Genomic DNA, 12055 nt, shown 5'->3' on the forward strand with positions numbered 1-12055 from the left:
TTAGGTTTCTTGACTCCCACAGCAGTGCACCCTCCAAAAGGCTGCCACCTGTAGTTAGAGACATTTGCAAGGGATAAATGTGTCTGCTTTCTTGTCATCAGCTCTTTTTCCATTTTCCTCTGATTTTTAAAATCTTACTCATGAATAAAGCTAAATTTAACTAGAGAGCAGCAAGCAAGTGTCCAGACACAAAAAGCATCCTCAGGTCACTGCTGTGAGCCAGGTTATCATTCACCTCCGAAGCACCTGCCTTCAGAGCCATTGTCACACCTAATGGATAATTCCTGACTCGACGCTCTGACTTTGGTCATAAGAAACTCCTGAAGAACAACTGGACACAGGCCCTTATTTATTTCCCATTAAAGGAGCCCAAAGGTCTCTACAGGGGAAGAGAATTCCAGGTCCTAAGTTGGGGCAGGACAGTAGCTCAACATTTCCTCTTAATGGTAAAACATGTTTTTCTTGTGGGAACTTTTAGGAAAACCTTGACACCTGCTCTGTAAGGTCAGGTGGCAGCCAGTGCCCACTTCCTCAGCATTTGCCCACGGAAGGATCTCCAGTGGCCCCTGGGTCTCTACAGAGCATTTTTTTTTTTTTTTTTAAAGACAGAGTCTCACTCTGTTGCTCAGGCTGGAGTGCAGTGGCATGATCTCAGCTCACTGCAGCCTCCACTTCCTGGGTTCAAGTGATTCTCCTGTCTCAGCCTCCCTAGTAGCTGGGACTACAGGCATGCGCCACCACACCCAGCTAATTTTTGTATTTTTGGTAGAGACAGGGTTTCACCACGTTGGCCAGGCTGGTCTCGAACTCCTAACCTCAATTGATCCACCTGCCTTGGCCTCCCAAAGTTCTGAGATTACAGGCATGAGCCACCATGCCTGGCCATCTACAGAGCACATTTTCACAATCACCAAGGGAGAGCTTATACCTGAGATGTGCTTTGAGAAAAATAAAAATGCCACGTAAGAACTTCTCAAACAAAGATGCTGAGCTATACCATAGGATTAGCTTAAACAGGGAAGTGTGGCCAGAGGTACCACTAGGAGGTGAGTGTGGGTCTGGGCTGTGAGAAGGGCAGCACCAGTGGGCCTGGCCAGGAGGCCAAAGGAGCCAGGCCTAGGAGCCATAGGGCCTCTGGGGGAAGTGGAAGTGGAGGTGAGATTTATTCCAGGCATCAAAGCCTTGGTGGTTTTTGTGCGACAGGAAAAATCAAGACGGAAAAAGAAATAGAATAAAGAGGGAATTTGAGTTGATGCTGGCAGGTGTTGCTATAATTAGCTAAATTTATGGACATCAAATTATTGGTTTACAGCTGTTTAAAAATGAGGAGGCATGATTACTTTTGTCACATGTTTTGAACCAATTAAAAGTGTGAGCTGGCCGGGCGCAGTGGCTCACGCCTGTAATCCCAACAGTTTGGGAAGCCGAGGTGGGCGGATCACAAGGTCAGGAGATCGGGACCATTCTGGCTAACACGGTGAAACCCCATCTCTACCAAAAAATACAAAAAAACTAGCTGGGCATGGTGGTGGGCACCTGTAGTCCCAGCTACTCGGGAGGCTGAGGCAGAAGAATGCCGTGAACCTGGCAGGTGGAGATTGCAGTAAGCAGAGATTGCGCCACTGCACTCCAGCCTGGTGACAGAGTAAATTCCATCTCAAAAAAAAAAAAAAAAAAAGGAAAAAAAGTGCTAGCTTCTAAGTGTAAATAAACTCAATTCATATGTAATCAATATGACTAGATCTTGCAGGAATTTCTCATGTTGACAAAAATCATGAAGTCTGAGAACAAGCATTGGGAAGGTTGTAGAGAATAGGCGCTCACTGCCATTAGTGGAAATATGAGAGTTCAGCCACTTTGGAGGGCAATTAGGCAGAGCCTATTAAAATCCAGAATGTGTGCACCTAAAGACTGGCATAGGAATCTATTCCAGGTGCTTTTCTTGAGACTGTTTTTTTCTTGTTGTTGTTGTTGTTTTTTTTTTTTTTTTTTTTTTTGAGATGGAGTCTCTGTCACGCAGGTTGGAGTACAGTGGCACAATCTTGGCTCACTGCCACCTCTGCCTCCCGGGTTCAAGCAATTCTCCTGCCTCAGCCTCCCAAGTAGCTGGGATTACAGGTGCCCACCGCCATGGCTGGCTAATTTTTGTATTTTTAGTAGAGACAGGGTTCCACCATATTGGCCAGGCTGGTCTTAAACTCCTAACCTTGTGATCCACCCACCTCGGCTTCCCAAAGTGCTGGGATTACGGGCGTGAACCACCGCACCCGGCTCTTGAGATTGTTTTTATCTTGACCCACGGTGTGAGATGCGTTTCACATGCCAATCCAGTACAAGTATCCATATAGAAATGATGCAAAAATCTCATGAACCAATACTTACCTCACTACATGCAATGAACTCAAATATTTTATTCTTTTTTTTTTTTTACAATGTTGGTTGCAATCCTTTAAACTGATTTTTTGACTCACTAATGTACTTCAGTCCACAAAAATCACTGTATCTAGGAAAACTCTTCCACATAGTCAAGTAAATGAGCAAGACTGTTTATTGCAGCATTGTTCATAATAGTGAAAAACTAGAAATACCTACATTGCCATCAGTATAGGAAAACGGTGAAATAAAATGTAGTAACATTACACAACAAAATACTCATGTAAGAGAGAGAAACTCATTCCATATGTATCAACATGACTAGATTTCAACAATACTTGGTTAGTGAAAAAAATTGTTTTCAGTAGTACACACAATATAACACTATTTATATTAAATCTCTCTCATGCATACATGCATGCAAAATAATGCTTAGATTTATAGATATGTAAGAGGTTTGCAAAGAAAAAGAGAGAGAGGATTAGGGAGGTGGCCAAAAGGATACGTATTTTAGCTTTAACTGATGTTTTAGTTTCTAGAAGGAAAATATTTGTGTACTGCTTGCATAACTAAAAATACAAATAAATGTGTAGATGAATACATGTGCACAAGAATACAACATGTATTTGAGAATGCTTGAAGGTATAAATACATGAAAGCATGCAAGAATTTATGTAGGAATGTTTAAACACAAGACAAAGTACATGGAAAATCATCAATGAGTCTAAGTATTCATAAATGGGTTCATACATTAAAAAAATGCTAGCATGAACAAACTAATCACAAATACAATAGCATGTGTCTGTGTGTAAGATGAGAAAATGAATTTATACATGAATATAACTTATGGATGAATGATTCCATTAGTGAATACATGGAAGAATGCAGCAATGTCTAAGTGTTTGAACACTTCAGTGCATGACTGCATAAATGCATGAGTTAATGTCCTGAATTAATGAGTATACAGAAGAATGCACCAATGTCTAAATGCTTGAACATGTCAATGCATGAATGCATACATTCATGAAGTAATGCATAATGATCAAAAAGGGGGGCTGTGCAGAGAACAAACGAGGCATGTAAATTTCACTTGGCACTGTAGAAAACAGAGGGTAAACTAGAACAATAGATCTTCATTATCTATATGCTGGAAACCCAGAAAGGCAGCAAGAATATTGGCCAATGAGAGCTAGTCAGGAAGGTGGATTTCCATCAACATTCTCCCAAGGCTTGACATTACTAAAGGAAGGGGAGTTCTGATGGTGAGCCAGGAGTTAGTGGGAGTGTGGGGCACTTGAAGGAAGGCAAGAGTATCTATTGTAGGAGAGAGGCACAGAGAAGAAAACACCACCTCCAGAAGCTCCACCATGCCTGTGCCCTGGCCTGGAGGGTGGCGAAGAGGACAAGCTGATCCCATAAGTGGCAGGGCCAGCATGGTAGCAGCCAGGCTTCAGGATCCTGAAGAAGAGTCCAGGTGCCATTTATTTTACCATGGCTTAGATTTCTAAACCACCCCTTACACTTTCAACTGATCCTAATCTGAATGATCTTCAGTAAAGACTTAAGTCATAGATATTCACCTACATAAATAATAAATGAGACCACATGTTTCATGTCCTGTTTCCAGAAAAGCCAAGGCACTTGGAAGACACAGTCTACTTCAATAAACAGCAGCCTTCCCACTACAAATAGAATTCATGGGCCAAGGAGTGAGGATGGTATGCACCCTGCTTTATTTCTTAAATTCAGAACTTACATGAAATCAGAATTAAGAGGCAAGATAGTTTTTAACCAACTAGAACGCTAATTTTCTCAGTTGTGGAATGACTGTTGACTCAACTTATCTGTCTCTACTTCCTTTTCCTGATATGAGAGATGGTAAGTAAAAAACACCTGTTCCTTGTGACAGTTATGAACGCATGTCATATGTACAACATTATGAATTATCTAATGTCACTAAACTGTACACTTAAAATGATTAAGATGGTCAACTTTATGTGTATTTTATCACAATAAAAAAATTGAAGCAATAAAACTCACAAAACGCCTGTTCAAGCATGTTTCTTTGAGTATCTGACTGTCTGTCTGCCCATCCATCCATCCATCCATCCATGTTCTAAAATAGGTGGCATTAGCCCCACCCTGATAGCTGGGGATCAGGTAATCAGGCAGGTTTGGTTCACTCCCTCTTCATCCCCAGCATCTGCAATCCCTCAGTCCCCAAGGCTGCCATTTACCTGTTGAGCAGAGGGGCACAGGTAACACTGGCTTGCATTACTGAAGAACACATTGATGAGCTTCCAGTCAAGCTGAAAATCAAGTTGCTGAAGAAAAGGGCAACAGCATGAAAAGGAGATTGTGGCAAGACCTTGAACCAAAATAATGCCTTTGTTTTCATGTCTTTCCATTTCATACATCCATCCCTGAAAAACCCATGTATGAATTTTTTTTCGATAGTAGTATATGGCAGGAGTTTAAAGTGGTATAACTGCTCTAGGTTGATAAAATATATCCAAAACTTTTTTTAAATTAAAAGACACACCTTTTGATCTAATTATTTCATTTCCCCAAAGATAGTTTAAGGAAACAAGGATACGTGAATGATTCAGCTACAATGATGAAGCCTTATGCATAAGAAGGAAAAACTGGAAACAACACAAATGTCCCAAACAGGGGATTGCTGTGTAAACTGTGGAATACTCATGAAATGAAACACTATGTAGCTTTTAAAATGATGCTGAAAAATGTAATTATCATGGGAACTAATCTATTGAGAAAAGTAGGTTATAAAAAGTATCTTTGGCTGGGTGCAGTGGTTCACGCCTGTAATCCCAGCACTTTGGGAGGCCGAGGTGGGTGGATCACCTGAGGTTGGGAGTTTGAGACCAGCCTGACCAACATGGAGAAACCCCATCTCTACTAAAAATATAAAATTAGCCGGGCATGGTAGCACATGCCTGTAATCCCAGCTACTCGGGAGGCTGAGGCAGGACAATCGCTTGAACCTGGGAAGTGGAAGTTGCGGTGAGCCGAGATCACACCATTGCACTCCAGCCTGGACAACAAGAGCAAAACTCCATCTCATTAAAAAAAAAAAAAAAAAAAAAAAAAGCATCTTTATCCAGTAACATCCCTGTTTTATAAAATACATAAAGATATATATGCTAGGAAAAAATATGGAAGGTAATATACACCAAGTTATTAACTATAATTATCTTTGGGTTATTAGGATTAAGGATGGTTTTACTTTTTGCTTATCTGTGTTTTCTGATTTTTTCAGTAATGAACATGCATTTCTTGTGTAACCAGGAAACAAACTGGTTTTTTAAGAGGCAGCACGGTGTAGTTGAGGAACACTGGACTATGAAGCAGGCACTTTAGGTTTTGGCTCTAACTAGCTGTGTGAACTTGCACAGGTCACATTACTTCTGGGAACTTCAGTTTCCACATCTGGAAAATTACAGGGTTAGACGCAGGATCTCTTCTCTATTTTACAGAATAATGATTATTTCAGAAATTCTGGAATTCTCCTGTTTGGGAAAACAAACTTTATGGTGTAGCTCCTGCTCTAGTCCCTGTCCTCATATGCCTTGGAATGACCTTTACTTCACTTCCTGAACTCTTTAATGTATGCATGGCTGGCTGAAACAGCAGCTTCCCTTGGTTCCAGCAGTCCAGGCTCAGTGCTTAGATACAGTTTGCTAGCAAGGCTTGCCTTGGTTTGATACTTGCCCATAAGGGCAGTGCAAAAGAGCAAAGGATGCTTATTACAAACTTACATAGGTTATTGAGTAAATAGTTTAAGAACTGTTAGGAGAGTGGTACCAAGGCTCCCAGTATGTATGTGACAGAGGCCTCCACCCTAAGAACTAAAATTAATATGGTAATTATTAGTAACAGCAATCACCACTACAATAACAATGCAAGCTACAGGCTTTTATATTATGTATTGAGTCTGTGCCAGGCACATTCAATATCTCATTTAATGCTCCCAAAACCCTACACTGCAGCTCTTTTATCATCCCATTTCATAAACAGGAAAACTGAGGTTTACGGAGGTAAGTGCCTTACCCAACATCATACAGTTAATAGGCAGAGAATTCAAGACTCAAACTCAAACCAGTCTCACCTGGAACTGAAGCTAGCCACCACCTCCCTTTGGGAGAAGTCGTTTAGTCCATCTGTTGACTTTCAGCAGGACCACACGGAAAACCATTCTGAACAGGATTGGTCCTTTTGGCTGAGCATTATGACTCACCCTGTAATCTCAGCACTTTAGGAGGCCGAGGCAGGCAGATTGCTTGAGCCCAGGAGTTTGAGATCAGCCTGGGCAACGTGGCAAAACCCCGTCTCTACCAAAAATATAAAAATTAGCCAGTCTCATAACTGGTCTCAAAATAAATAAATAAAGAGATGGATACAAATTAACAATGAAAAAGAATTGGTCCTTTCCTTTAATGACCACCAGAGAATGGCAAAGACATTTTTTAAAGAATCCAGGCCACACTGGTTGCTGAGTTCATGGTAAAATGGTACCAGGGCCATTATCACTTTGATCTGCCCGCCTTGCAGCAAACCCAGGCAGCCCAGCCATGCCAGAGTTGGATGGATGCTTACCAGGTTCTCTTTCATGTTTCTCACCAGTTCTTCAGCCTGAATCCACAAGTCTCTGGGCAGAGGGAGGGAAACAGAGAGGAAAATCAGCTAAATGTTATTTTGTCAAGGGCTGGAAGCTTGCCCCTTGCCATAGCTCAGGTGCCAGTCTCTGAGCTTGACCCACCCCTGGCTTCTGAAGAGTGGGCACTGACCTACTTTTCAAAATGAGGTTCATCAGGCAGACTGAAATCAGCTGGAGGGGGCATTTGGGCTTTGACTTAAATACTTCTATTTTTAAGCCTCTTTGACTTTGCCAGCCCCCCAAATCTTCCCGCCTATATGTTGAGACCAGCAGGAATACATACCCCAGAGAGAGACGGAAAGGGAACTTACTCAGCACCATCGGCACCATCGTGGGGTACCACTGTCTTTCCAGTGTGGCACACGGGCATTGGAACGGAAGGATTGAAATGTCTGATGATGTCTGAAAGGACTAAAGAGAGAACTGGTTTGAGGCCCTGGCCTTCACCAGCTGAAGGTCACCTCTAAAGACTGACCTACCTACTGTCGGGAGTGGTGGCTCATGCCTATAATCTCAGTACTTTGGGAGGCTGAGGCAGGAGGATCACTTGAGCCCAATAGTTTGAGACCAGTCAGGGCAACATAGCAAAACGCTGTCTCTATGAAGACAGAAATTAGCCGGGTGTGGTGATGCTCACCTGTGGTCATAGCCACTTGGGTAGCTGAGGCAGGAGGATCGCTTGAGTCCAGGAGGTCAAGACTGCAGTGAGCTGTGTTTGTGCCACTGCACTCTAGCCTGGGCAACAGAGCAAGACCCCATTTCAAAAATAATAATTAAAAAAAAAAAAGACTGACCCCCTTCCTCTAGAGTGAGCTGCCAGGGTTGCCACCCCTATTCCAAGGCATGGTCCTTCCTCACACCCTGCCTGGGGGGCCACCCCTGTAGCCTCTGTGAGGCTATCTGTACCTCTGGAGCAGTCCTCTGGAAGTGAAGGAGCTAAAAATGAACATCTGTGAAGTGCTAGGCCAGGCCCAGTGCTAAGCACTTTACATGCGTTATCTCACTTAATCCTCAGTAACAAACACATGGCAATATGATCTCCAAGTTAGAGAAAGGGAAACTGAGACAGAAAAATCAAGCGAGCTGGCCAGGGTCTCACAGTTAACTGAGGTTGCTGGGGTTTGAACCAGAGTTCTGGGACACCGAGGCTTTTCACTGTCATGTGCTACTGCCTCATTAGAGCAAGTGATGCTGGGACAGGGACTCAGGCTGCCTTCCAGCCCCCCTCCCTCCTCCTGAGAGTGACAGCAGGGTGGGAAAGCTCCAGGGAACATGCAGAGAACACGTCCCAGAGCTGACAGCCAGAGGACCGCTAAAAATAGTGCTGTCAGGAGCAGTTGTGTCTTGCTCCTGAGAGGGAAGAGGGCAGAGCAGGGAGACAGTGTCATGGGAGGGAGAGGCCTCCACTCCTCCACCCGACTCCCCTTTCTTTTCGCCCCATCCAGAAGCGCCTCAGGGCTTCATGGGAGCAGGATCCAGAAGGTGGCATTAAAGGGGCTCCCTGTGAAGGAGGCTGACATTGTGCAGGCAGCAGGCAGGGTGGGGGTGGGAGAACTGGCCTGGAAGTCAGGGGACTGGTCACTCAGCTTTGCAACCTTGGGCAGCCTGCTAACTCGTGTGTGATTCCGTTTTCCCCATCCTTAACCCAAAATAATGAACTTCATTCTCTAACCCCGGATTGGCTTACAAAGAAACCCATTTCCGCCTGTGGTGGGAAAGCAGGGAAAGTTCTGAGCTGGGTTCAGGTTTATCGGGACAGCATGAACATGTACATGGGTGAGGGGTACTCTTGCTCCCTCATCTGAAGATAGTCTGTAAGGATCAATGACAAAACACAAATATTTGGTGGTAGGTCTGAAAGAGATTGCTTTCTGAAAGAAAGGTACCTGTGTCAGTGCTCTGTGATCAAACATGACTTTGCATCTGTAAATTTGTTGGTCATTTTGTTTTAAGTCTGCTGTACTTGGTCTGTCCTTGCTGCCTCCGAGTTCCCTGGCAGCACTAGGGTGAGAACAAAGGGCACAGCCCGTGGGGTTGGACCACCTGGGTGCACAGGGACCGTGCCACTTACTGAGCACATAGCCTCAGGAAAGTCCATTTACCTCCCTGACACTTGGCTTTCCTACCTGCAAAATGGCCATAGTGGGCGAGGGCATGGCTACGTTTGGAGATCTCAAAGGTCAGGAGGCCTCTAAAGTTCTGAGATTGATGGTCAGGTGGGCTGAGTCTGAGCCAGCCCCAACCCACACTGCACAGCACAGGCCTGGATGTCCCTAGAGCACTTTCTTCTGGGAAGACCTGCTCCTCCTGCTGGCTCAGCCACCCAGCTGGAGCTTGTAGCTGTGGTCTCCACTCCTTCCTCCTTCCCCATTGAGTATGCTGGAGTAAGGCCTGCCTTGGAGGGCTTCAGAAGCGAGATCTGCCCTCACACCTGCTTTCTGCAGGACCTCTGACCAGCTGGGACTCCTGGCCGCTCTGCTTAGAGAGGGGCACTAAGACTTGTTGCAGGGCAAATTGGGAGGAAAAATTGAGATGAATTGAGAAACTAGGCAAAGCAGCATCTGTATTTGCGGCTTGAGGGTCTAAACTATATCCCATCTTCCCAGACACCCCTCAAACATGCCGCTTCTTTTTTCCTTAAAGACAAACAGGGCCAAGTCTAGGCACAGCTGTGATAGCCACGGAGTTGGTAGTGGGCCTCCTCTTTCAGAACCCTTTGATTCTCTCCAAGGGGATCCTCCTGCCTACTGCTTTGGCCACCAACATCCTCTCACCTGTCAATCAGATCCGGGAGGGCTGAACCGCCAAGCCCAACCTTCCCTGCTGGACCACGAGTTCTGAAGGTAGGGCCAGCATCCTGTTCATCCCTATGCTTCCCAGGGAACCTAACAATTCATAGGCCCCTCCTTTCAATTCACTGGCTGAACTGACAGGGCACTAGCTGCCTCACTTGTTCGTTACTCTCCGGGAGCATCAGCTCAGCGGAGCGCTTGCATTGTAATCTATGTCTTCTCGCTCTAATATGGACGGCAAAGTAGTTCCCCTTATTCTTGATTTATGAGCACCAAGCATAGGAGACTAACATCCCACTAGGCTGACCCAGCTGCCACTAAAGGACTGAACTTCAGGATGACTTAATAGAATCATAAGGAATCTCTGATATTACATTTTTTAAAAACTAAATTATGATAGTATATTCACAAGCACATATGTAAATCAAAAGGCCAAAATGCTAACGATAATTATCTCTAGATAGGGGATTCTAGTTGACTTTTATTTTTTCATTTCGCTTGCCTGAACCCAACTGAAGTCTTGTATTTTACAAGCAAGGGAAATATTACAGGATAAAACAGACTGAAAATTCGGCTGGGTCCTCTCCTTGGGTGGGAGGAGTGAACCACGGGCATTTTCCCTGGATGAAGTCTAGCCCTGGGTCTGGGTGGGCAGGAACCTCAGGATTCTGGCCCAGATACCCATTCCAGCTGGCCCCTAATCCCTCTCCTAGGTTCCCCAATCTTAACCCAATACCCACTGGCTTCTGTTTGCCCAGAGACCCTGGATACATTTCTCACACCCCCCCCCCCCCCCATTCAGGGTATGTGACTTTTCATATCCTGGCTTCCTTATCTGTCCTCTCAGAACACCCTCTCCTTTCTCCTGGGCTCCAGTGACAAAGTGACTGGTGGAGTCCATTCTCTTTATTAGAGAGGATGCTGCTTGTTGGGAGGGAGAGAGGCACTCTGAAATCTGGCCATGAAAACCAGAACTCACCTGTCATCACTTCCATGCACACCTGCTGTGGCCTTTCTTCAGTCCTGCAGGTCGAAGCAGACATGTGAGTGTCAGGCTGTGTTTGTCACCTGCCAACAGCCCTTCCCCTTGGTTGTGGTCTATTTCATAGCAGTCTTCGGCCTAGTCTTGCTCTGGTTTTGGGATTATCCTCCCGGGGGTTAAAGGCACACCTCAAGTGGCCACGGAGTAGCCAAAATGGGGAAAACAGCTCTCTGGACCCTCCTCCGCTCCTCCAACCTGCTCTCATCTGGCCTGAAGCTGGAAGGGGAAGCAGACCCCAGGGTAGAATGAGACTGAGCCTGGCCCCAATCCTGCATGGTTCCCCAAGCACAGAGCAGAGAGCGCTTGTGGGGAGAAACAAGAACTCCCTCTATTAGCCTTTCCCACTTCTCCTCATTCACCCCAAGGACCCACTGGGGTTCTCAGGCAGAGGAAGGGTTCGACCAGGAGGCAGGATGCTGGCTTCTGGGAGCTTTTCTGCCACCTTCTCAGAGGGCAGCCTTGAGCAAGGCACTGAGCCTCCCTGGCCCTCAATCTTTCCCATCAATAAGGCAAGATTAGATGGGAGCATCTCCCTTTCTGGGGCTCCTTTCTGTTCTGTTTTCAGGATAGTTACCATTCTTGCTTCTCCAGATCACCCGTCCCTGGGTCTGGAGGCTGGAAAAGATACCCAGTGTTAACACCCAGCCAAGGGAGGTGGCAGAGCCTCTTCTAGTTAGACCCCAAGCTGCCGGTCAGAACTCCCCCTCCTACCAATAAGAGGGAACCTACAAGCCCAGGCTCCATGGCTCACGCCTGTAATCCCAACACTTTGGGCAGGAGGATCACTTGAGGTCAGGAGTTCAAGACCAGACTGGCCAATATGACAAAACCCCATCTCTACTAAAAAATACAAAAACTAGCCAGGTGTGGTGGCATGCGCCTGTAACCCCAGCTACTCGGGAGGCTGAATCGCTTGAACTCGGGAGGCAGAGTTTGCAGTGAACCAAGATGGCGCCATTGCACTCCAGCCTGGGCCATAGAATGAGACCCTGTCTCAAAAAGAAAAAAAAAAGAGAGAGAGAGAGAGAACCTACAGAGAAAGATGAAGCTCCTTCTGCAGGGAGGAAAAATGCTTGGCTCCCTCTGCAGCATGTTTGTCAGACCTTGGAGGGGTAGAAGGTGTGAAAGGTTTTCCTCCGCTTAGATTTCAATGCCCCCTAAAGTCATTAA

The 12055-nt window shown here is 45.5% G+C and overlaps 1 protein-coding gene across 2 annotated transcripts in view; it reads right to left on the reverse strand.

Moving 5' to 3' along the window:
- The window catches only part of PLB1 (phospholipase B1), a 150034-nt gene that overhangs the window by 108168 nt on the left and 29811 nt on the right, over window positions 1–12055 (reverse strand). For both annotated transcript variants that reach the window (XM_077959806.1, XM_077959805.1), the window contains exons 5-9: window positions 11460–11500; window positions 10823–10866; window positions 7363–7462; window positions 6991–7042; window positions 4611–4697 (exon numbers count right to left, since the gene is read on the reverse strand). In XM_077959806.1, coding sequence (XP_077815932.1) covers window positions 4611–4697; window positions 6991–7042; window positions 7363–7462; window positions 10823–10866; window positions 11460–11500 — 324 coding nt within the window. The remainder of the gene's footprint in view (window positions 1–4610; window positions 4698–6990; window positions 7043–7362; window positions 7463–10822; window positions 10867–11459; window positions 11501–12055) is intronic.

This window comes from Macaca mulatta, chromosome 13, assembly GCF_049350105.2.
Source record: "Macaca mulatta isolate MMU2019108-1 chromosome 13, T2T-MMU8v2.0, whole genome shotgun sequence".
Classification (NCBI taxonomy): Eukaryota; Metazoa; Chordata; class Mammalia; order Primates; family Cercopithecidae; genus Macaca; species Macaca mulatta.